Source organism: Larus michahellis, chromosome 2, assembly GCF_964199755.1.
Source record: "Larus michahellis chromosome 2, bLarMic1.1, whole genome shotgun sequence".
NCBI lineage: Eukaryota > Metazoa > Chordata > Aves > Charadriiformes > Laridae > Larus > Larus michahellis.
In genome coordinates this window covers 74,210,401-74,235,269 of record NC_133897.1, presented here as the reverse complement: position 1 = coordinate 74,235,269, position 24,869 = coordinate 74,210,401, and the positions used below count along the sequence as shown (strand labels likewise).

General features: G+C 43.3%; 1 protein-coding gene across 10 annotated transcripts in view; it reads left to right on the top strand.

Moving 5' to 3' along the window:
- Nucleotides 1–24,869, top strand: part of HIVEP1 (HIVEP zinc finger 1) — a 134,460-nt gene that overhangs the window by 65,827 nt on the left and 43,764 nt on the right. For 9 of the 10 annotated variants that reach the window (XR_012585601.1, XM_074575941.1, XM_074575942.1 and 6 more), the window contains one exon: nt 7,488–7,541. Coding sequence is in view for 8 of the 10 variants with exons in the window: in XM_074575941.1 (XP_074432042.1) it covers nt 7,488–7,541 (54 nt within the window). In the remaining 2 variants the exon portion in view is untranslated. Of the gene's footprint in view, nt 1–7,487; nt 7,542–15,501; nt 15,608–24,869 lie in introns of those variants that run through there. The other variant, XM_074575949.1, reaches the window with a different exon arrangement.

Below are 24,869 nucleotides of genomic sequence, written 5' to 3'. Positions count from 1 at the left end.
GCATAAAATTTTCCCGAAAAACTGATCAAACAGGTCATTAGTCAAGTTTATAATGACTAGTAGAACATTTAAAGATGGTTTAAATCTCATTTAAGATGTTTAAAAAAGTAGTTGATGGTTTTTAAAATGACAGCTGCTCCTGTATCGTCCTACTAGTTGCTGAGAGTTTTAAATTCACATCATTTTTCAGAGGTCTTTTTCTCCCCCCACCGTCTCTTACAACTGTACAAGCAACCTTCAAGCGCAGTAGCATCTGACAAACTGAGATTTAATCTGTTTTACCTTGCGTTTATGGTTGGCTGGGGACATCCGTGCTATCAGGCTCAGTGTTTGCCAACCCACTAAGCCGTGGTGCTGTGATTCTCTAAGCCCCAAACTGGAAAGGAGAAACCACAAAACAAACCGTACGCCAAAAGGTGTCGAGTTCCCACACTGTAAAATTAGAGGAGAGGTAGGGACGGTTTCTTCCTCATCTGATCTTTTCCTTTTAATCTTGAGGGCTCCTCAGTAAATTAGAAAAGGGAAATATACGGGGACAGAAGAGTGGTTTCTAATTAAAAGTAGATTTAAATTTGAGTGGGAACAGTGCATCGTCCTATGGGTTTCATCGACTGCCTTTTGCTCCTGTTTGCCAGCTCTGTCGGTGTTCATTTTGTGGCAGCGGTGGGACCTCTGGGCCATCAAATGCTTCCTCAGGTGCCCACCTCTGCCAGCTCCTGCACCTCCTGGCCACCGGGTCCCCTCCTTCTGCACCAAGGATGGCCAGTGCTGCCATCCCTCCTTCCCATTGTGAGCCCGGGGTGCATTGCGACCTGCTCCCCCGGCTCTGCCGCCTGGGTTTCAGGTTTGGAGGCTGCTCCGGGAAAGCCTGCGTGCAGGGGCCTGCCGAGCCTCCACTCTTCCCGAGGGACGGGCAGGAGGCAGCATCCCGCTGACTGCCCCACCAGCTGCGCTGCGCTCTCAATTAACCTAATGGGCTCCTTGTACAGACAAGACTCTTGGTTGGGGTTTTTTTGGTCTAGTTTTTTTTTTAAATTAGCTGGTTGAAGGAAGTCTTGGGATTCATCTCAGTTAACCACAACGCATTAGGACTGTGGCGTTCTCGTTTTAGCAGGTTGTAAAGAACCTTTCCTCCTAGTGAAAGGGAGAAACCGAGCATCGCAGCCTCCTCTCAGTGGGGCAAGGCGGCTTCTCCATCCTCCCCAGCCCCTGGTGGGTACCGCAGACAGGCTGCCTTGGGATTAAACGCTGCCTCTGGTGCTGCCATGGTTCCCGCTGGGATGGAGTTAACTTTCTTGCTAGCAGCTGGCGTTGTGCTGTGTTTTGGATTTGGGATGAGAAATTGTGTTGATAGCACGCTGGTGGGTTTAGTTGTTGCTGAGCAGTCAAGGCCTTTTTCACTCCTCACACTGCTCCACCAGTGGGTAGGCTGGGGGTGCACAAAAAGTTGGGAGGAGACGTGGCCAGGACATCTAACCCCAACTGACCAAAGGGATGTTCCATGCCATGTGACATTGTGCTCAGCCTATAAAGGTGGGTGAAGAAGAAGAAAGGAGGAAGATGTTCAGAGTTATGGCATTTTTCTCTTCCCAAGTAACTGTTATGCCTTATCCCAGGTAACCAAAAGCCCTGCTTTCCTGGAGATGTCTGAACACCTGCCTGCTGATGGGAAGCAGTGAAGGAATTCTTTGTTTTGCTTTGCTTGCGTGCACAGCTTTTGCTTTACTTATTAAACTCGCTTTATTTCAACCCGAGGCTTTTCCCACTTTTACTCTTCCAGTTCTCTTCCCCATCCCAACACAGGGCAGTGAGTGAGCAGCTGCATGGTCCTAGTTGCCGGCTGGGGCTAAACCACGACGGGTGCTGAGGGATCCCGCCACCCGGGGAAGCTCTCCAAGCTTGCATCAGCTTGGCGTGGTGCATCATCTTGGCACGGCTGCCCTCCCCGCCCGCCCTGCCGCCTGGACAAGGGTGCTGGAAGCACAAGGCTTTCCTCTGGGAGAGGTGTGACATGGTTCCAGTGGGATGAGGGGGTGGGCTTGCGTCCTTCTGTGTCAAATCTGAGCTCTTCTTCATGCACCGTGCTGGTCTACACCATCCGCCTAGTGCTTAGGGCATTTTTTTTATTATTATTATTATTATCCATTTATTTATTTATTTATATGTGGTGGTCTTCTGATGCTTTTAGAATCACTTCTCATCCAGTGAAATGCAAAGGACTTTGTTTCTGGTGCGTTAGCCTGGTGGGTTTCGGTAGTCAGGAGGCGGAGATTTCCGCACGAGAGTCTCAGCCTCATTTCACTTGCTCTCTGAATTTAAGTAGCGATGGGAAACGCCGTGTTTTGAACTTTTGTCGGTCGTTTTCTCAAGCGGTGCCTCTCCCCCCAAAAAGAAACCCCACTTATGATCTTGTTTTCAGTAATACTTCCCAATGTGCACAGGGTGATTGCATTAATATACTTCAGCTGAAGAATATTTTGTCCCTGCAGTTCTCTTCTCTGCTAGTGATCCAGATGATCAATGCAGGAAAATGTAATGGAAGTGATATCTTTCTTTGTGTCTATTGAGGAACACGCAGAATGATTTTGAAAATTACTTTTCAGATGTCTTCTGATGAAGTAAGGTAAGAGAGAGTGTGATTTTTGAGAAAGCAACAAGAAAAAAAACTGTTGCCATCTGAAGCTGTTTTGCTGGAGGTATTTTTAGGATGACTCAGGCGTAAGGCCCGAGAGTTGTTGTTGCCTTTAACTGAAGGGAAAAAAAAAGATGCTGACATTTTCCTTCCAGCTGTTTTGGTTAAATATTTGAATATAAAACCCTAGCCTTTCAGGCAAGATATAAACTCATATTTTTTAAAGGTTTGATAAAATAGCCTGTTCTTAGCATCCAATATGGTGTAAATCTGCTAATTTCCCACTTACCCATAGAGTACAGGAGATTAAAAAAATAAAAACAAAGCCCCTTGTATTGTTTTAGAGCAGAAGTTTTGCGTCTTCATCAAGATGCCAAAAAAAAGCCTTTTTACAGTGATACAGATACATGCAAATATGGACAATGAAAAATATTCGTGTTTGGGCGTTTTGCTTGTGTTCAATGAACATTTCCCACCCACCACCCCCATGTAAGCGTTCCTGGTGGCTTAAAAATATTCCTCCTCAGTGACCGCCGCTCCATTCCTCTGTGTGTTGTCACTGCACAGGGTGACTTGTTCAGCAGGACAAAGTCATCTCACTACACTGGCATGGAGTCTCTTTCATAAGCAAAAGAGAGGGGAGTTTTCTTACGTCCTTTAAAAGAAAAACACAAAAAAACAAAACCCACAACGGGAAGATTTAGTTTGCTCCAGCTTAAATTGCCGTCAGGAGTTACTGGTATCATATTTTGCAAACCTTACACTTTTCGTTATTTCTGCTTTCCTTGCTGAAATTCCTAAACCTTTATTTTTCTTCCTTAACTGACCATATAAATAAGGCCTTTATACATTTTCTTGAAAATTCCTAATGCATTTCTAATACATGTAAACATGTTCAAGTTTGTATATGTTGATATGCTGATGTCTTTTAAAAAAAAAAAAAAGATCTTTATAAACTGCGTTTTATTTCTGGTATAATTAAAAACTGTGAGGTTATATCTCTCAGTGAAGATAAAAACTAAAGAATGCAAAGCTGGTGAAAAAATCCGGTTTATTTTTTCATTTCAAAACCTACCACAGCACCACCGTATCTCACTCAGACTGTTGGTATCCATTTAATGATCTATCACAGCAGGAGACGTGTAAAACAAGAAGCACATTTTACTGCGTGCCACTCTCTTCCCTTGCATTCCTAAAAAGCACAGTTACATTATATATTTAAAACCCCAAGGAATTTGATGATATTTCCACGCGGCACATACCTGCTGTGAGAGCTGTATTGGACAATAACGTGAAAAGGTTTAATACTGGAGAAAGAAAAGCCATTGCATCCATGTTGTTTCTTTTTATTTTACACATATATATATGTGTGTGTGTGTGTATATATATGCATATAAAAAACCCTATTATATGATGTTACCTGTACTTTGCTTTTTTTGGGATGCCAAGATGCTGGCACCTTGGGTTGTGACACTGCTATCATATGGAATCTCCTCTCTATGCAGCAGCAGCACATATGAAGATTTCCTCTTTTATTATGGCTCTGCTTTTCCCTCCTCTAATAAGCACTTAGTGAGAGGTGTCCCGTCTTAAGTGAGAGCGCGTCTGTCACCGTCATCATTTGCTTTTAGAGGTGTGCTGCTCCAGAAGGCTGTCTGCCAAAGGTTGGGGACAATAGGATAGGTCTTACAAAAATCCAGTTGTCAAGGCCAGGCTGGATGGGGCTTTGAGCAGCCTGGTCTAGTGGGAGGTGTCCCTGCCCATGGCAGGGGGTTGGAACGAGGTGATCTTTAAGGTCCCTTCCAACTCTAGCCATTCTGTGGTTCTATGATTATTCAGTCATTTTATGGGAAATAAAGAGGGTGCCGTGCCTGCCATGTATTAGAAATTTCCAGTAGTTGAATTACTTTCTCTTATCCTAGTAGAAGTAAATAATACTCCAGTGATAAAGAAATACTTCCTTCGTAAAATTTTCAGGTTGGACAGTATGTTCAGGATCACAGGTTTAAATCTGAAATAATACTAAAGCAAGTGAGTATTATCAGATAATCAGGTAATATTATTTACAATTAATAGTGGACTTTGCAGTTTTCAGTTCCTCCTGAGTTTTGCAGATGTAACGTATTTTTGCTTATAAAGAGTTTTCAAAGGTGTGTACTGTTAGAGAATCTATAATATAATTACGAAAGAACACGGTACGTTGTCTGAAATAATTCGCCTCAAAATGTTTCACGTGAGGCTAATTTAATGACACAATGAGTGGATAATACGAATTTGCCGGTAGTTAGGAAGTTATTGTTAGGAGTTGTGAGAGGAGCCAGGGGGGCCGCGTTTCGGTGCTAGGGTTCAGATCACGTTGTGTTACAGATCATGTAGGATCTGTAGGTGTGAAATGCGGCAGGCTGGCAAGCAGCTGCCACCAGTTTTGGTCAACAGTATTAAACCTGCCTTGGTGCCATAAGAAGTGGGGATAGCTGTGAGATACGGGTGGTTACAAGGATGTAGTCCTCAATGGAACCCACGTTAACACCCGTGTGTCTCATCTACAGTCAAAATCGGTGTTTCGCTTTCCAGAACCTACGTTGAATTTTTTGGGGTGTTCGTGGTGCTTGGAAGCGCTCTGCACACACCTCCCTGGGAAGGAAGACGTATCTGCAACAAATATAATTCGTTGGGGAAACTCATTCAGGAGACGCAGGAAGTGCAGGAGACTTTCTGGCTGTGCACCAAGCATATGTTTACCTAGTTATTATTCCTGTTATCTGTGTTTCTTTGTTTGGGCTTACAGTCTGAGAAAGAAGTGGTTGGGAATTTCTGATAGGAGCTCAATTTTATGTATATATATTTTTTTTAAATAAAAGAGAGAGAATTCAGCTAGGGGAGATCAAAGCATTTAATCTTTCTGGCAATCTAATGTAGCGTGCTTCCAAAATCCTTAAGTGATTTTTCTCTATAAAATAGGATGATCGTGAATTTAAATGCATACGTTCATTGTAGCATTTATATGAAATATGAACATAATTCTTTTAATAATGAAACTGCAGTTGTCTGTGTACTTAGGTATACATTTCGGTGACAAATCTTTTGCATCCTCTCAAAAGATAAACACCAAGTCTTGTACCTTAGGTACGTCTCTAAGCAGAGGGGAAATGGGTTTTCTAGCCGATCTATGTTTCTGATTGCATGTCACTTTTTGTCAAATCTTACAACTCCATTTACAGGGTTAATTTATTGATGTTTATTTTTTTCCTGCGTGTTCATGTATGTCATCAGCTGTCACGCAACTTTGTAAGTTGCTTATTCCACCACCTTTCTGTAAAGCAATAATCTGTGGGAAAACAGTATTAAGATCGTTAGATACGCTTTCCTCTAATAGCATTAGTGGCACATGTATCTAAAAGATGCTTTGTTTATGTTTCCTCTTCTTTTTGTTAGAAATGGTTATTTACAGCCTTTTCTGTACAAAAAAAATGTATAGATACATAACAGTATTTCAGCTGTAGCTGAAATCCAGGAAGATGTTAAATATCAATTCTGCATTGTTTAAAGTCAGCCTGCGTAACTGGGTTGGTAAAGAGCTTGCGAAGGGTTGTTCTCTTTGAGTTGCTTGTGTTTGTCTTCAGCAGCTGGTAAGTCAGTACAAAAGAGCCTGTGTATAAAAACTTCACTTTAAATATATACGTATGTCTTGCTAACCTTAGAGGAACAAGGAAGAAGTTTAGCTTTTAAGATTGCGGTGGTGGTCTTTCTCATTAGCAGCTTCATTTGCTTTGGCTCTGGGCGTCTGCCCAGTCAGCATCCTTGTGAGATGTTTTGGTGCATTCTGTGGGACAACGTACTGGAGAGAAATGATGGAGCTTTAGTGAGGAAGGGAACCTGGTACTAGTTTTCAAAGGCAAAAACGCAGAACTGGAGCGAGCCGAACAAAAGTCGTTCGTAAAACCCGTGAGAAGGGTTTGCTTCTGTTATAATTTTTTGCTCCTACTGAGAAAATAATTGGAAAACAATTTCAGGCTTCAAATGTGAACACATGGTTCCAATGTACTTGAGTGGTTCAGCTCATTAATATTAGGGAAGTCATTTAAACCCACTGATTTAAAAGTCCGTTGAAGAAAGGACCCATTTTCCAGAAACCTTGTGTTGTACAGGAACAGTGACTAAAAGTCAGACCGAGTAACAGCCTCCATCCACGCTTGTGAAGAAAGAGGTGAGGACTTTGCAGAGCTGTCCTCCTTCTACATATGGCAGCCGAGGAGTCTGCTATTTCCAGAGTCGTGCCAGCACAATCGGAAAGGTTTAGGGTGAATCCAGTTATGTTCTAAATTGCACTGCGTGGGAATCTCAGGTAGTTTCACAGAGGAATAAGCAGGGGGCTGCTGCTCACCCTCAGCTACTCCCGTGTGAGAGCATCAGCTCTGTTGCTTCACGTTGCAAATCCTGTTTGCTCTTTGTATCCCTGTGTTTAATGCTGCATTGTCTTGTTCTAACAGCATTTTTTCAAAAACGTATTAAAATACTCCGTAATGCACCATAATATCTATTCCAAAGAGTCCCCTGACTGCATAAATTATTGCAGATGGTACAAAACTACGGCGGGATTAGCTGTTGACTGCAGATCCAATGCCAGTGCTTTCCTTTATGCTGTTCCGTGTAATTTAACATGTCAATAGCCTTGCTGGTAAAACATGACAGAATTTTATATGGCCGTTTTACTCATAACGTGCTGCATATTTACGTGTGAATGGCATCGCTCCTAAATATAAATACATACCTCAAGACAGATTTCAGTAAATGACTTTTTAAAATCGTGGGGGTTTTATATATGTATTTTAATCATGACTTCTCTTTCTTGCAGACAAAATTGAAGAAGCACAAAAACAACTTAATGGAACGGAAGACCAACAGAGAGGTAATAAACAACCCCAAAAAATGAAATGGCGGGGGCGGGGGGGAACCAAACCTCTAGGGGCTGATCCGAAGCTTTCCTGCATGAATGAAAAGACTCCGCTGGGCTGGGTGCTGGATGCGGCCCCGGGCGCGTCCATCTGCAGAGCAGGGGCTGTGATCTGTAACGCCCCAATTTTGCTGAGACACGCAGGCTTTGCTTTAACCACTTGAGTAGCTGCGTTGACCTTGACGAGACGGCTGAAGCTGTAGCGTGAGGCATGTGCACAAGTTACCGACTACAGCCTGCGCTAACCGTTTGTTGGTTCATTATGTGATTTGCCTAATCATTAATCACTGCATTTCGTTTATGGCAAGCAATATGTGATGATTTCTAACAGATGCTGAAGGGGGATCGATCATCACAGGTTATTTTAAGAAACAGACGACCTGTGACAGATTCAATCCGTGTGTTAGAGCCCAGAAAGCTGGTGGAGAGTCATTGCGTTTCGAGGCTGGCTGCCTGCAGCGGTACCTGTTTGCTTGTGTGATAAAGCTCATGTGCACACCCGCGGAGGAGCCCAGAGAGACATCGGTGGAGGGAGCCCAAACAACACCATGACGGTGTTCCCATGAAAGGTCCATATCCACAAGCCCAGAGGAGCACAGGGGCAGGTGGAAACACAAATTAAGGACACAGAAGAAGGGAGACCCTGTCCAGTCCCCTCCCAGGGCTGTCCCAGCAGTGTCCAGGTGTGAAATCCGTCACCATGAGCCGTTGGGGGCAGCTCCCCGGGTTGATTTTTAGACTAAGGGCATTGCTAGCTGGGGATGTGGGATATGTCGGGGGATGCAAGGGAAGAGCTTTTGGGGAATTGCACAGGACTTATTACAGGATGCCTAAAGGAGGAACCAAAGGTGGGAAAAGGGAGGAATTTAAGTGATATAGGGAGGAATAAAAGTGGGAAGTAGAGGGATAACAGAATAAAAGCATCTGTTTGCATGTAGCAGGGGCTGGCCAGGATGCTTGTCTGGCGACGCCTTGCTTCCGACCAGCATCACCTGCCCTGTCTCATTAAACTCCACCTTCAGCTGTGTTCCAGTGAGGGTCTTTTTACTCCCTGTGTGTGTATGGGGTCTGTGGTGCAGCAAACTGAGCGAATGCGGGAGCGTGGGTGTTAGCAAGGATCAAGCTGGACGAGACAGCGAGTAGGCGAAGTGGGCCGGGGGCCGGGATGGGTGTGGAGGTCTCTAAAGGTCAGCTCTGGGTGTCTGTAGGGGTGAGAGCGCAGGGGGACCAGCTTTGCGTGTGTGTCGATGTGTCTGCCTGCCCGCAGCCTCGAGGGCTCGTATGTCCAGGTGGCAGCAACTGGGGAGACCGGGATCCAAGCATGGCTACTGGGCAGACTGAGTGTCTGAGCCCAGCTGCTGGAGGGGTCCACCTTGGACGTATAGATATATTCCCACTAGCGGACTTCCATCCTGTTCAGCTGGAGCGGGAAGCAGGATGATGCTGTGAGTGTTGGTGTGAGTGCTCTGAGTGTCTGTCGGGGATCTGTATGGCTGGCCGTATATATATATGTATGGATGTGATGTGCATGTGTGCTCTGTGTGTGTGCGCCTGTTGGAAAAACTTGTTCAGCCTCACTACTGGTCGGACCTGGGGGTGCGGAGTGGCAGCAGCCTCGACTCTCTCAGGTTGCCGGATTCGGCTTGAGATACTTTCCTCTAAGCCTACCCTGAGTCAGTGCTTTCTCTGGTTCTGGGTAGGCATTCACCTCTTGTGGTAGTGAGCTGTCGTCCTGCCCTGTGACACGTCTGGGAACACCTTTGTAGGCTGTTGATGCTCTGTCCTGGAATAAAAGTTTATTATCCTTTGAAACAGTGAAACTTTTTGAAGATTGGAGAGCATAAAAAATGCCCGAGCGGATCTCAGCAGAGTCCATCTGGCCCAGCATTCTGCCTTCAGTGGAGGCAATAGGACATACTGTTTAAGGACGGCACATAAGCCTGGGCGCTTGCTGCAGTCCGTTCCCCTCATGCTGTCCACAGACATTGGGTTAGGGATGTTGTCCTCGTTCCTTTAGTAGCTAGGCATTTTTGGACCTGTTATCCATGAATCTTTTTGATTAAATGCTGTCTGCTTCCAGCATAGTCTAGCAGCAAACTGCAGAAGTTCACGACCAATCATGTTAAAAAGTACATTATTTCACCTTCTTTCTTCTTGATTCCCAACTAGTTTCAACAGGCGTCCCCTGGTTCAAGGATTGTGCGATTCGTTAAATAGCAGCCCTACATTTGCCTTATCCACTGCCTCCGTGATTTTATGAACCTCATCCATGTCCAACTTGGCTTTCTTTTCTCCAGATTCATGACTGGTTTAGTTTTTCAAGGGAAAGTTTGATACAATCTTTCTTGTACGGGCATCGGGACTGTGATGTTGCTCTAGGTATTTGTAAAAGGTGGAAGAGAAAAAAAAAAAGTGGCTAGGTGCTAATAGCAGTCCTTCAAACACTCTACAAAGACTTTTCAACAAACTAGACCTTCTACTAAATAGTCGGGACGTATTTTTGTTCAGCGGATGGTAGATAAGTGGAACTGTCATCCAAACATAAAAAAAACTTGTGTGAAGTATTGCTGTCTGCTCTTGTTGCTGTTGGTCTTGCAGAAGTAATGTTGGTCTGGGTCACTTTTTGTGATGGACATATTCAAAGTAAAGATGAGCTAACCTCTGCTTCCAGGCGTTTGTTCTCACGTATGTCCCAGTGACACCTTTGCACAAAGGAAGACTCCTTCTCTCATGTAAACTTAACGTACTTGGGAAAGGATGGGGTTGCAAAGATTTATGTGATGGTAACACTCACCTTTCAGCGTCTCAGAAGTCAGAGAGATCATTACTTAATTTTTGACTCCTGATCTAAATTCATATAGCTGACAATTGAAAAATAAATTTTTACATAGAAAATTGATATAGAAATAACTGAGATAATAAGACTACTCTTCAAATTAAAAACGTTCACTGACTTTTTTTTTTGTTTCTTAGAGGTCTGGATAGATTTCTTGGTAATATGCAGTAAAGGGAATTATTTCTTTGAAGCTTTAGAGTCTGAAGGCCACTGCAAAAAGAAAATGCATGTTTTGAGCTAAACAAGTAAACAAAAATGTGTCCATAGTCACATAAGCTATTTTAAATCACAATCCAGTGTGTGCAGATTCACGTGAAGTATGGTTATGTATTTTTGTTCTTTGTTCATTTATTTTGTCTTTTAGTTTGTCTAGATCACTTTAGATTTGTTTATTTCCTATCTGAAATGTATAGCGAATGTAATTCTGTGGAATTTATCATAAGTTAACTACTGCTCTGTCAGGACCGGGGCTGTCAGTGGCACAGCATATTTGCAGGGAGGAATTTTTTGTAAGTTTAATCATGCCGGGTTTCTGCTGACTAGCGTTGTGCACTGATCCGTCATAACTTTATACATGTGTGGGATTTAAGTTAAATTTAATTGACTACTAAAAGATATGTATTTAACACCTCATTTTGCCATTAGCTGTAGTAATCCAATTAAGTGCAAGTTGGAATAGGTCTCTGTTTAAGCACGAAGGAGACAGTAAATGAGCAGACGTAGTTTTCAAGTTTGCAGACTTTGGTTATTTAGTATAAAGTTGCAACTGGAAGGCCTACCCTTTTATTTTTTTGGAGTGATAGTCCACAAATACATTCAGATTATGGATATTCACGTGGCCTGCCGCTTGAGACCAGAAACATGTTCATTAGGGGCCATCCTCACCTTCCTGCTCAGTGAGTATGTAAGGTGGATAATTCTTGTGTTGTTTCATTTTCACTCAATTGCCCAATTGCTGCTATGAATTTTCATTTGGAGAAGATGTGCTTCTCTTTAGCTTTGATGGTATCTCCCGTGGCTGTTTTACACCCTGGGTGTACCCCTGCTTTGGGGTTGAATTTCATCTTCTGACACACGTGCAGGGTTTCATTAGTGTGATGGAGAAGGTCTTGCTCCCCACAAGTGCTCCATGTGGCGCTCTTTAAAACCTGATGGTGAGCTTGAACTACAGAAAATTTCTCCTTAAGAAGGCAGGGAAAGCTTTCTCTGTGTGGGATCCAGTGGGTATCATGGGCTGGAAGGCATCCAGCCGAATGTGGCTGCTTTGTCTTTGCTCTGCCGCTGGCTATCATCCTAAGAAAGCCATCCCAAGAAAGTCTCTCTGTCTCTCCCTTCCAGACTGGTAAAGTCAAGTCCTCTTACATCCTTATGGTTACCACAGAGGCTTCTGATTGGGTCATCCCCAGAACCAGTTCAGCCACTGAAGGCCAATATGAAGCGCTGTAAGCATTTGTTTTCTTCTTTATCTGTTGCAGCAGTTCTCTGCCTACCACAGCAATTGGGGTCCAAGGTATATCAGCTCCAACACCACTGTCATTGCATTCTTTAGGACTAGTGGAACTAACTTGGTTATCTCCATACTTGGCACCAGAGATGCTAAGACTGACACCTAAATCTCTACCTCAGCTTCTGAAACTGTTCAGGGAACTAAAGTTGGTGACAAACTCCAGCAACACCAAGATTTGCCATAAAGGGGATGGTAGATCCCCAAAAGAACCACCTCATGGCTTGATGTATACTCTGCATTGCCCACCAATCCTGGGGTCTCTCTGGCTGTTAGGAGCACTATTCTGGACTCAGCTACATTACTTCAGATAGATGCTTCATGCCACGTTACAGCCGAAAGGATCAATGATAGATCAGATGGAAGGTGGATTTCCTCATTCTACTTCTCAGTCATGGCAATTGGTGTGTCCTCAGAGTATAAGGTGGTTTGGGATGGTCTGGGGACACGCATGTGTTCCTCAGCCTCACCGCAGTTTAGACTTGCAAACTGTCATAGTTGTTTGTCGGGTATGAATTCATCCCTCTGAATAAGCTGCTGTTCTTGATTGAATTTATACTCAAGTTTTTGACTTTCTGCAGCGTCGTGGGTTAACCCCAGCTGGCAACTAAGCCCCACGCAGCCGCTCACTCGCTCTCCCACAGTGGGATGGGGAAGAGAATCGGAAGGCTACAAGTAAGAAAAATTGTGGATTGAGATAAAGACCGTTTAATAGGTAAAGCAAAAGCTATGCACGCAAGCAAAGCAAAATAAGGAACTCCTCCACCACTTCCCACTGGCAGGCAGGCGTTCAGACATCTCCAGGAAAGCAGGGCTTTTGGTTACTTGTGTTAAGGTGTAACGGTTACTTGGGAAGACAAAATGCCATCACTCCAAACGTTCCCCTTTCCTCCTTCTTCTCCCAGCTTTTTATTGCTGAGCATGACGTCATATGGCATGGAATATCCCTTTGGTCATCTGGGGGCAGCTGTCCTGGTCGTGTCTCCTCCCAACTCCTTGTGCACCCCCAGCCTACTCGCTGGTGGGGTGGGGTGAGGAGCAGAATAGGCCTTGGCTGTGTGTTAGCACTGCTCAGCAATATGTAAAGCATCCCTGTGTTATCAACACCGTTTTCAGCACAAATCCAAAACGTGGGCCCATTCTAGCTATTATTAAGAAAATTAACTCTATTTCAGCTAAAACCAGCACATGCAGGACAGGGGGAGATGCCTAGACTGTCTTTACCTATTTCTTCAATAGGTAAAATTTTAAATAGTTTACTGTTTGTCTCTGCAACCTGTATGCAATATAACAAATCCATCCTGAACTCAGACTTCTACCAGTCTCCTCGCCTGATCTCTTCTCAGGACTGGCAGGTCCCTCTCTGTCTAGCTTCAAGAAGCAGCCTGTTTTCAACCTATCTTAGTAGGGACCAGAGGCTTTTTATTACCCTGCTGCCTCAACAATTGCAGCTGACTTTACTCAGGCATAGCATGGGAAGATTTACCTGTTCTACACCACCTTTCCTTCAAGGTCTACACTCCCTAGCATGGAACAGTATCCATGTTCTGGTGTCTCTCTTTCTTACAGCGCTTCTGGTCTCACTCCTAGAAGAGACAGTGTCATAAATCACAGAAAGGAATAAGCTGTCAGTTGAGTTTCAGATCAGTGTGTTATGTTGATCACCTCCAACTCTGATAGAGTGAGTAGTCATTTGGGAGTACCCGCTTGAGCTAAAGGGATCGGGTATGTCCTTAAGCTGTGTTAAGGTCTGTTTAGCACCTGTTTGAGTCTGTCATTTGCCTATCAACTAAGTTGCTATACTGTCTCACTCCATCATTTTCACGTTCCTTAAAGAGCATTTTCAGTTTCTTGCCTGCTGCTGGAGATGATGCATGTTGAATTTGAAGACTATGCTATGTATTCTCCTCCGTCCTCCGTTTCAGATCCTCAGCATAGCTGTTCGCTTCTTGGTCTGTGAAGGTGGATTTCTAGGTTGCTCTCACTTCTTCCAGAAGTCTCGAGCTGTTGTGACAGATAGAGTTCCCTTCCAGAGGTACCGCAAGTTTCTCCCTAAGACAGTATCAGAATTTCACCCAGATCGGTTCTCTGTCCATAGTCTCATGCTTCGCTCGTAGTAGTGTCCTCTTCATTTGCATCCTTAGGTACAGAAACATTGTTGGCAGGTCCAAGAGTTTTGTCTGACTTGATCAATGGTTGTTTAAATGGCAGGGGGCTCTGTCAGTATTTGCTGGGCAACCACCAAGACAGAACCATTCAAAGCCCCAGGCTGGACTCCAGCAAGGTCCAAGCAACTTCTGGGGTGCTGTTCAAAAATACCTTTGTTTCCAGCCTCTGTCATGGGGCTACTTAAAGTCTGCACTTTCAGCGGTTGCTAATCTGTCTCTGAAGCCTTACGGTTGACATGGCATTTGGTGGAGTGGCTCTGAAGTCACTGTTTTTGCATGCAGGACTGAGACTGTCCGTTCACTGGTTTACGTCCACGTATAACTGTGCAGAACCACCCATCATGTCAATATGCGTTTGAGCTATCATGGAAAGAAAGAGGAAAGAAAGGAGAGATTACGTTCCAGCAGCAAATATTCTCCAAGATGCACAATCCACATGCACATATGTTCCCCTCCCACACTTGCAGTCCCTTCAAAGTAGCATGTTGGCATGGAGGAGAGGCAACTGAAATTAAATGCCCTTTACCTTGTTTGCCCATCTGCTGTTTTTTTTAACCGGAATGTTATTTTCCTAGTAAATTGAACGGCACTGAGATTTAGGTGAGGAAGTTTGTCATTATAAATGGAAGCATGAGACATTAGTTCAAAAACGTAGATTCTGCTGCAAGATTCGTGGTAGACGTATTTTGTCTCTTCTGAGTTCTTCCGAACCTTCCCTACCTTATCATCCCTCCTGTTACATGAGTGCATGTTGTAGACAAAATTATAGAGGGAGTTTCAAATCCATTATTATAAATATACCAGCATTCTCCCTAGGTAAACAAAACGTTGCCTATGTCTTACCCTAAAGATTGATGCCCTTTTTATGTTGCCACGTCCCAGCGTACAGCCGACTCTCCTCGGCCCACCATCTGGCCTCAAAGGAGCGGCCAGGTCCCTTCCCTCCTCTCCCCTCCCCGCAGGCACTCCCGATCCCGCTTCCTGCCACCGCACCTCTCCCTGCCAAAAAGCAGGGGGAAGCGCTGCGTGCGGGTGATGTACCCTGCTCCCCGGGTCTCGGCTGTGGGCAATACTCTGTTCTTTCCTTCAAGGGAAATAGGAAATAGGATGAGAAGGGGAGAGATCAAACAAAAAAATCTGGAAACGTGGTACTAAACAATTTAAGCATTTTGATTTACCAGCTTAGAGTGACCTCATCCTCCACAGATGTTTCCCTGAATTTTTCCTGTAGGTTTGCAAGCATGCGAGCTTTCTGGATTGTTTGCTGCTGTGGTACCCACGTACTGTCATTAGTCCAAAACAGTTTTTTTCCATTTTGTTATTTGTAGGAAACTCTGCCTTACTTTTTGGGCAAGACTTGTAACCAAGATCCAAAGTTCCGTTTGATTCTTTTCATCTTTCCGTCCTTATCTTCAGCAACCATATGGGCTAGAAATGCCGTCGCTCTAAATGGAAGTATATAATCTTCAAAAGTAGCAAGTTACAGTAGCGTCCTGTTTGCTACTTAACGCCGGTGAGAGGATTAGCTTGCCTTTTTATATTTCTGTTGACTTACACCAGAGCTACCTACCTTTTACTTTCCAAATGTTCAAAAATACAAGCTAGCAGTGGTATCTCATGCAATTCGGTTGTGCATTTTCTTGATGTCTGGTTTCATAAAGTGTTTGTATCTGCATGAAAATACGTCAATACATGTGTCTGAGCGGTAATTTATTTAAATTGTTCCGTGTACGTCAAACTATAAGGCTTTAAATCAAGACTGAATTATCTTCCTAAAATATTTACAGCAGCTCGGGCAGTCGTGATTGCCTTAATGCAGGAACTGTTGGTGTCTGTAGCTCATGTCACTCAAGATCTCGCATTTTCACGAAGTCCCGTCTCTGGTGTTTTCACACGGAGGAAACATTGCATGCTGCTAATAACAACAATGACGACTTGAAAGGTTCTTTCTGTCTTCAGGCACATTCAGTGCAGGGTTTTGTGCCCACGAAGGACAGTGAGAAAACTCTCCTGACTTCCGTGGGAGCAGGAATAGTCTCTGCTATCGTTTAACCTCATTTTTCATTACTTTTGTCTTCAATAGTTAAGTAGATTTTAATGTCCTCATTTTACCAGTGGGGGCAAACTGATAAGAATGGAGGTGTTTACGTGTTCTTTGCTCTGAGAAACAACGTTAGAATATGGGAAGTTTTCTGGCTCCTGTAAACCTCCTGGGTTGTGAGTCAATGTCTCTATCTGTTATTTCTATATTAATTTTCTTTGGTTAGTACATTTAGTTTAGACTACTAGCAGCTGAAATCTGCTTGGTAAATCCACTGCTGGTGCTAGACACAGCAAGAACTGGTATTGTTTTGACAGGCAGACAAACAGATTTACAGTTTTAAATGGAACATTTCATCGTTTGGAGCTATTATGAGAACTTGGTTAAAGCATTAATGGGATGTTAAAGTAATAGTATTTTGACTTTTTCTGACAAGTATAGCAAGTTTTTTGAGTGTCAGTTCAGCAAAAGAGATTCCAACCTGCAAGTATCATTTTCCAAGGGACATTATTCAAATTACCTTTGTAAAACAATTGTTGAAAAAGCTTCTTCCTGATAGTAAATGGAAAGTGGCTATTCCAAATCACGGTACAGTGCGTTGGGGCTGTTTTCAGACGCAGTAACATTTTGAGCTTGACCGTGCTTGAATAGAAGGATTTCTTGCAAGTTTCTAAAATCTGAGGTCAGAACAAGCTTATTTTTGTGGCGGGAGTGTGCTGAGCTAACGAACTAGCTAACTCACGAGGCATACCTACGCGCCTGTAGTAAATGCAGTAGGTGGCTAATTTTAGCTGACGTGAATTGGGACCAAGCCAGTTGTGGAAATGCAAGATTTTTCACTTGTTCGCTTCCTTGTAGTCTGCCTTGCTTATGAGTAATGAGTGGGGTTTTTTTTAACACTTTCCAGATACTCCTTTAGCTCCTTTGGCCTCCTTCTGAAGGGAAAATATAATATATAAATGAATGGTGAGTTAGGTATGGCGTACCACTCTCTGGTAGTTATATGCTACTGGCTGCCCTGGATGGAGTCTTTCACAGGAATCTCCTGAGAAGGTGCCCGGGTGTGTGTGTGGGAGGGAGAAAAGAGAGACTGTGCGCATCTCTGGAAAAGGACAAGCGGGGCTGGGGAAAGAAAAGAGCTCGGAGTAGCTCAGAGGCCTCGGCATTGAGGACCTCCCACTGATGCCGAAGCAAACCTACCCTGGGGGAGATCACCCTTCCCACCTCTAGCACGCCAGACCGAGTGTCCACAGTTAGGACACTCCTCCTGTCTAGATTTCCATCAAATCAACTTCTCCTGCTTTTGTCACATTCACAGCGCCGTTTAGTCCTCAGAGAAAAGACCTGCTGTGTAAGACTTTTCCCGCTCGCCTTGGCAGAGCTCCTATTCCTTTCTCTGTTTTTGAACAGCATGGTTGTTAGGTCTGAGCTCTTTGCTGCTCTTCGTTCCTCTTCGCTTGCTACAGGCAGTATGGAAATTGCTCCATTTGATCCCTGCTTTTCAAATGGAAGATTATATTAAAGAAATGCAGAGAATCTGACTAAGGAGCTTGTTCTGTTTGAACATTGTTATGTGCAAAGAGAGTTTAGTTAACATCTTGTTCCTTTCATTTCTGTTTTTTCCCCTCAGACTCATGTTTGGGGATTTTATATTCAGTATCTCGTCCGACCAGATAGCAGTTGTTCGTCGCTGATAACCCTTAAACTGGTTGCTGTTTCATGAGCCATTCTGTAATTCTGTTTTAATGGCCATTCTTCATCTGTGTTTAAGGCATAGAAGTTGTTCTAATGATTTATTAGCCGAATCCTAACTTCCCAGTAATGAGTGATAATCCTTCACTTGCAAACAGATAATTTAGTCGTGAAACTGTTCACAACATTGCCTGACATTCTAGGAAGATTTCCAGATGTCCCTGAGCTATTTTAGTTAATTTCTGGCAACATACTTTCTCTACCTGGTTATATTTAAAGGGCTTTATTCTTACATGGATAACTGTGTGGAACTGATTTCTGATTAGGCTGTGACTGGGAGCTCGTTAATTTGCCCTTGGGGAGGCATCCTGGCTTTTTTCATGTCTTTAGAGTGTCCAGCAAGGAAGAACTTTTCAGGCTAGCATTGCTGGTGATGTTAGTTACCGTAACGCTGTCTCTCCACCTGCTCATAGTCAACACGCTTTATCTTAACAGCACTTAAGTGGTGATTACTTTTCTTAGTTTAATATTAAAGCTTCTGTGTAGATTAGGAATATAGTGTTGTTAAATGGCTGTAATGCAAAGCCCAACTTCATAGGGCTACTTAATATAGCAAATATTTTTAATTTTTTTCAGTATGTTTAAAATACTGTAGTACATTCCTGTGCTCAATGTTCATATGTTGACATTTTGTGTGGGTAATTAGGCGTTAACTAGAGGTTGTGTGGTAGGTGTTTGCTGTTCTTGTGTTACCTTTTCTCTGTCTTTCAACGGAGTGCTGTGAAACTTTTCAGTGGTTCACCCTCTGCTGGTTTCTTACATACGTAACTGTGGGAAATCTCAATCGGTATCAAATGTCATGTTTCATTTAACGTGCTTCATGCTGGGCTGGAAATTAACTCTTTTTTTGGGAAAAAAAAAATCCATGTCACCTTGGTCAGAGAATTTCAGATGTGCTGAAATGTTGCATTTGATTCCTGTTCACATGTGGATGTTGGCATTTCTCTGCTGAGGCTCTAGTGTTACCTCAGCAGTCCAATGTTTATTGCTGTTCGATCGTCATGGTCTTCCTCATCAAGCATAGTGGTTTTGTGGCTAAAAATCTGCTGGTTGTTACTTTCTTTACTCAAGCCAAGAAGCTAAATGCACAAAACAAGGCCAAACTCTTATAAAGAACGTCTTTCTGGATCTCATTAGCGTAGGGTAGTCATGTCCTTACACTCCATCAGAAGTCTCGCCATCGAGGTTGTCTCGATGTGAGTAGCCACGACTTGAAAAGAAGCCGTCAGAAAGACAGCCCCAGACTGCAAAGCGTCATTTACTCTTTACCTATCCCAAGGCCAGACGAGAGTTGGCAGGCTCTCACGTCTGGCATGAAACTGTATCGCAGGGGAGCTCCCTGATAACGCCAGGCTGCGTGCCTCGGGGCGAAGGTGTCTCGCTTACCTTATGCTAAAGTGTTATTGCACAATTCATAAAGCTAATCCGCTCTGCCCTCGCTAATGGTGCCGCGGTCTTTCGTGAAGTGCGTGAGGAGTAGCCCACAAATGCGTCTTTCTGGGTGGCTGCACCTTTAAACCTATCATTCGCTTTATTTCACTTACTAGGTTGTATGTATTCTTGGTTCTCCGGGAAGAAACTTTTATGTTTTGAATTAATGAGTCCAATATTTCTGTATCTATTTACCCTAGCTTCCGTCAGTCCAGAAGGTTATCCTGCCCTTTCAGCTTTAGAGTATCTTTGCAACTCAAAGACTGGTGAGAGAGGTGCCGAAATGTGGGGTCTGAGTAGCCTCTTCCAAACTCCCTCCCCAGCTCGTCTCTCTCAGGCTAGTTTGAAATACAGGCAGGCCTGTTATTTCAGGAAAATGTTACTCAAAGGCAAGAAATACTTCTTCCTTTTCCCAATGTTACCTTCAAAGTGACAGTTCACTCCTGGTAGTACAGAATTAGTGGAAACAGTGGATTGTACAGTTTAAAAATTACATTTTGTACTGAGCTTGATGAAACAATTTTTGCCTGTTCTTAATTATTACTTACTTTCGGTAGCCAACAATATGGGTATTCCTTAGAACTTATTTCTTTGAAAACCTATCAATTGCATACGAACAGACTTAGATATAAAGCAATGCTGGCCACATCTGTAATTGCTAAAGCATCAGGTGGAACAAAGTGAACGTTTTTGGATTGCATTGCTTTTGTTGAGGTGCCGTTAGTTTTGCCATCACTGAGATGAAGTGTGCGCAGAATTTGCTGATGTGATTTGTTTGGTAGTGGAAGTTGGGAATGGGAAGAGGAATTAAGCAACAAGAAAACCGGAAAACAGAATTCCTGGGGGATGCTATTCTCCATGTAGACAGAGAGTGTATCATTGGTATGTATTCTGATCCAGATGGCTTATTCAGATGAAGATCTATAGAAGCATGCAAACAGTGTATTGGGTATAAATGTGAGCAAAAGTGCTTTGCAGACCTTCAGCATGATGTATTCCAATCTCATAACAATGGAAATGGATGAAAACTGTGATAAAATGACTATGATAAAATGGCTTCTAATATAAAGTGACTAGATATGGGGACAAGGGGAGAGCAGTGGATGTCATTTTTTATCCTGACTTCAACAAGGCCTTTGACACTGTCTCCCGCTACATTCTTGTATCCGAGTTAGGGTGTTAAGGTCTGGATAGGTGGACAACCAGAGGAGTAGTAAGTCTGGTTTCAACAGGTACAAATGCAAATCCCTGCACCTGGGAAGGAGGAGACCCTGCAGTGAGACCAGCTGGGGACTTACTGACCAGGGAGCAGCTCTGTGGAAAGGCCCATGGTGGTGCGGTGGGCAGCGAGCTGGGCGTGAGCCAGCAGCATGGCTGGCAACAAGGGAGGCAACATCCTGGGCTGTATGGATGAAAGTACGACCAGGAGATCAAGGGAAGGGATTATCTTCCCCTACTCAGCAACCCTTAGATGTCATTTAGATACTGTGTCCAGTTTTGGGCCCTCCAGTGGAGGAGGAACATCAGAAACCTGTAGTGAGTTCAGCGTTGGGACACCACAACCATCAGGGCTGTAGCACTTGGCCTGTGAGGAGAAGTTGAGGGACTGGGACTCATTCAGCCTTGAGAAGAGGTGGTTTTTGGGAGGGTTGTCATGAAGGTGGAGTCAGACTCTTCACAGGGGAGCATGGTGGGAGGATGAGAGGCAATAGGAATAAGCTGAAACAAGAGAGGCACGGACTGGCTTGTTCTCCATGAGGACAGTCAAGCAGTGGAAGATGTTGCTCACAGAGGCTGTGTAGACTCTCTCCTTGGGGGTTTCCAAGACCCAACTGGACAAAGCCCTAAGGACCCTGATCTGATCCCATAGCTGGCCCTGATTTGAGCAGGAGGTTGGACTAGAGATTTGCTGAGGTTTTTTCCCACCTGAATTATCTTGTGATGTACGTTATGAAATACTAATTTTTAAATTTGGGAAACTTATTTAGTGGTAGAGGTACTAGGTATAATTTCTTGGTGTATATATCAATATACATTTTCTCTACAATTACCTTTAATATATGAACGTGAGATACAGTGATTTTATGGGCTTGCCAGGGTGTGATGGTAGAGAGCATTAAAATTTAATTTGACTTTACAAAAATGCATGCTGTCATTGAGGTTAATGGCACTATTCAAATGAGTGCTGGTACCACATATTAACACAGGCGCACCTTTCCCGGAGCTTGTGTTAGTAGGACTTCTGCTATTTTGGTTAATAATGAGAAATTATGCTAATACAGTAGTCTTTCCAGTACAAAAACCTGATGTGAAATGACCCTTAAAAGAGGATTGGGGAACCTCTTTCTTGCTGACAGCCCATACAATGCCTTTGGTGGGTCACATATCAACCCGGAGCTTAGCGTTGTCTGTTAAAAACACCAAGAAAAATAATCATGTGTTTGCAGGCAGTATGAAATCATGAAACCACACTTACCTTATCCATGCCTTATGGAATGGTCCGGTATTTTCTGATACGAACAAAAGGACCAGACACTGACAAAGGTGAACACTTGATCCAATCCCTATCAGACTGCTTTAGCCTTTGAAGGTCAAAACTTCTGACACACCCTTTTTTAATGAATTAATGTCACATTGTGCTTGACGTACAGATCAAGTGGTTTTTAAGGATATGTTTGGACTGGTGTTCTCAGCAATAAAAGCTCTTAAGCATAGGTTAAGCCTACTGACAGAGGTTTTCAAATATCACCGCTGACTTGGAGTGCCATTAAGTTCTTAGACTTGCCTCCTGACCTCTGAAAGAGGGAGTGACCACCATGTGGCCAACTCAAGAAGCCTGAAGTTAGGCACCTGAGATAAGGCCATTAAAATTGTTGGTGACTGACTTTCAAATCAGTCACCAACCATCAATAAGCACTATTTGTGCTTGAAATTAGGCACGGCGCTTGGGTTAATCTTGTTCAAATCTTTCTGTTGACTTGTTGACTGCAAACATTTTCATAGTTGTATGTGTGGTTTATGTAATCAAGGGAGGCTTTTTTTGGGTTTGGTTTTTTTTTATTTACAGCTGTACTTAGCATGTAGGAGGCAGTATGAGCTAAAGAGCTAATTTAATAAAAAATGAAACTTTAGTTATTCCCTGCTGCATTTAATGTAAGTTCTGGTGGCCTTATATTTGCTGGCAAGACTTATTTCTTTATCTCATAATCATGTTCTTTACTTATTTGTGGAAACAGACCCAGTGGAGTGATTCACGAGTGCTTTCAATAGTTTCTGTCAAATCAAAATTAAATAAGTATCAGATGAAAAGAATAAGAATATTTTCAGTATCTAAAGACAGTGGGAAGCTTTGCTTTAATCAGAATTAGATCCTGAGTAATGGTCTCTCTTTTTTGAATAGCCTTCCACCTTTGAATCCCTACCATTGATAAGTGTCAGAGTAACCGTTTAGCTTTGCATTTAAGGTATCAATTAGTATTTTAACACTTTCAGAAGAGGCTTGATCTTACTTGCAGTGCCCTGGGAGCGAAGTACAGATTTAGGAGCTGAAGTTTAGGCACTTGGATTTGAAAACCTGGTCTCTGTATGTAAATCTACAGTGATTTTTTTTTTTTTTTTTTTTAAATTCTGCAACATAAAGTAAGGACATGAGATGAAAATTGTGCCTTTCATTGGACTGTAGTAGCAGGTCGTGGTTGCTTGCTCTGCGTTTCACAGGGTAGCCCTGAGGGAGAAGGGAGCTTGGTGCCTTGCTTCAGTTCTCTCTTATTCTCTTCCTTCTTCTTAAGTACAAGCACGTAGCTCTATTAGAAGGGAGAGAAAGAGAGTGGGTGTTATAATAACACGTAGGCTTTGAGACCGGCAGTTCTGAAAGTTACTTAAACAAAACCATTGAGATCATTTTGTCAAGGTACTGTCTAGTTCACCAGTGAGTGCTACGAAAGCAAAAAATCAGATCGCTTATACCTTTTCTTTATTTGCTGCATGAGTTACTCCGCCAGATTGCCGTCTACACCATCACACTTGTGTTCTTTTGCTCTGTTGCCTGCGCAAAGTGCAGCAGAGAAATTACAGGTGAACAAAGTCATGTTTAGAAACATCAGTTTTTCTTGTCGTGTTTTGAGTGCAGAATTCATACTGAGGCAAAAGAATTAAGCAGAGAGTCCTGATGGCAAAGCAGAACAAAGCCAACCAGGGAAAGCATGAAAGAGATGCAGCGGTGTCCCCGGGATGTGAAAAGTGAGGCGCTGAGCACAATGGCATTGTTTCCTCTCCTCTTGGGCTGGGTAACTTAGTCTGATTTGATGTAATACAGCGTATGAAAAAGCTACTTTTTAGGCGTCTGAGGTGACAGCACTTCTCAACAGCACCACTTCACCGCCTGAGAAAAAGGGGAATTACCGCCCAACGATGAGAAGGGCTTTGTGATTGCAGAGGGAGGTGAGCAGAGCACGTGGAGTGGCAGGGAGGGAAAGGAAAGCGGATCAACTTCATATTTTCTTTTCACACGAGGACGTTTTTACGTTCTCTTTGTTCGGTGTCAGCTTGTTGATGTGGGCACAGGACCCCGGCGAGTTATCACGCTCCTGAAAGTTTGTCACTTTGAAAGGCCAGAGGAGTGTTTAGCGTTCTGGGACTGATGCTTTCCATCAGTTTTGTTGTTGCCTCTGGAAATACTGGTGCAGTTATTCTTTGTGCAAGCGCGTAACTGCAGATTAACGAACGTGGAATGGAATATCTTCAGCATGAACTGGGAATTCAAAAAGAAGACTAAAACAAAAGGAACGAAAAGCTAAAAACAAGTGAAACGAAGTTGTCAGGGATTCCTTTTTTCCCCAAATGTGATAGAAATTTGGTTGTTAGCAAACATAAGGTGAATATTTCCGTTAACGGTAAGGGTTTCTGGATTATCCAGGAGTGAAGCAGAGCACAGGACATAAACTATTGTTAAGCCTTGTAAAGCCGTTGTCAAGGAAGTACATTTTACGACATTTTCAAAAAGTAAAGCAGTAAATAGATTATGGAGAATTCTGATCTTGAATTCATAATGAACTCATATTTTTAATTGCATGATTGGTAGATGAGAGATACATTTTTACTTTCTTTAAAGCTTTCTTAAACCTCATTACATCTTTCAGCTGTGTTGGTTTCCAGTTCACTAGCATGGTGTGGGTTGAGTGTGCTTGTTCCTCTGCACTATATGGTAGAAAGCCAGGAATATTAGTTATTTAATATTCTGAGGCATCAGGGAGCGGCACATTATTTGATCGTTCAATTTCTGCAGTATAAAACACCCTGGCTTTTTTGTGTACCTTTGTTTGCTTGGTTGTCCGCAATCCCTGGCGCTCTTTATCTTCCTAGCTCTGTGTAATCTGCCCAGCTCTTCCCGTAGCGCTCCGGTACAAACACCAGCAGTATGATCGGTGTGGAGGCGTGATTGTGATGGGATAAAAGCTGCAGCGTGTGCATAAAAGGAACCAAATTACTTACGCTCAATTAGCGTGGCTGTGCTTCAGAGAGATCACCAAACCATGGCTAAAAGCACCCTTTT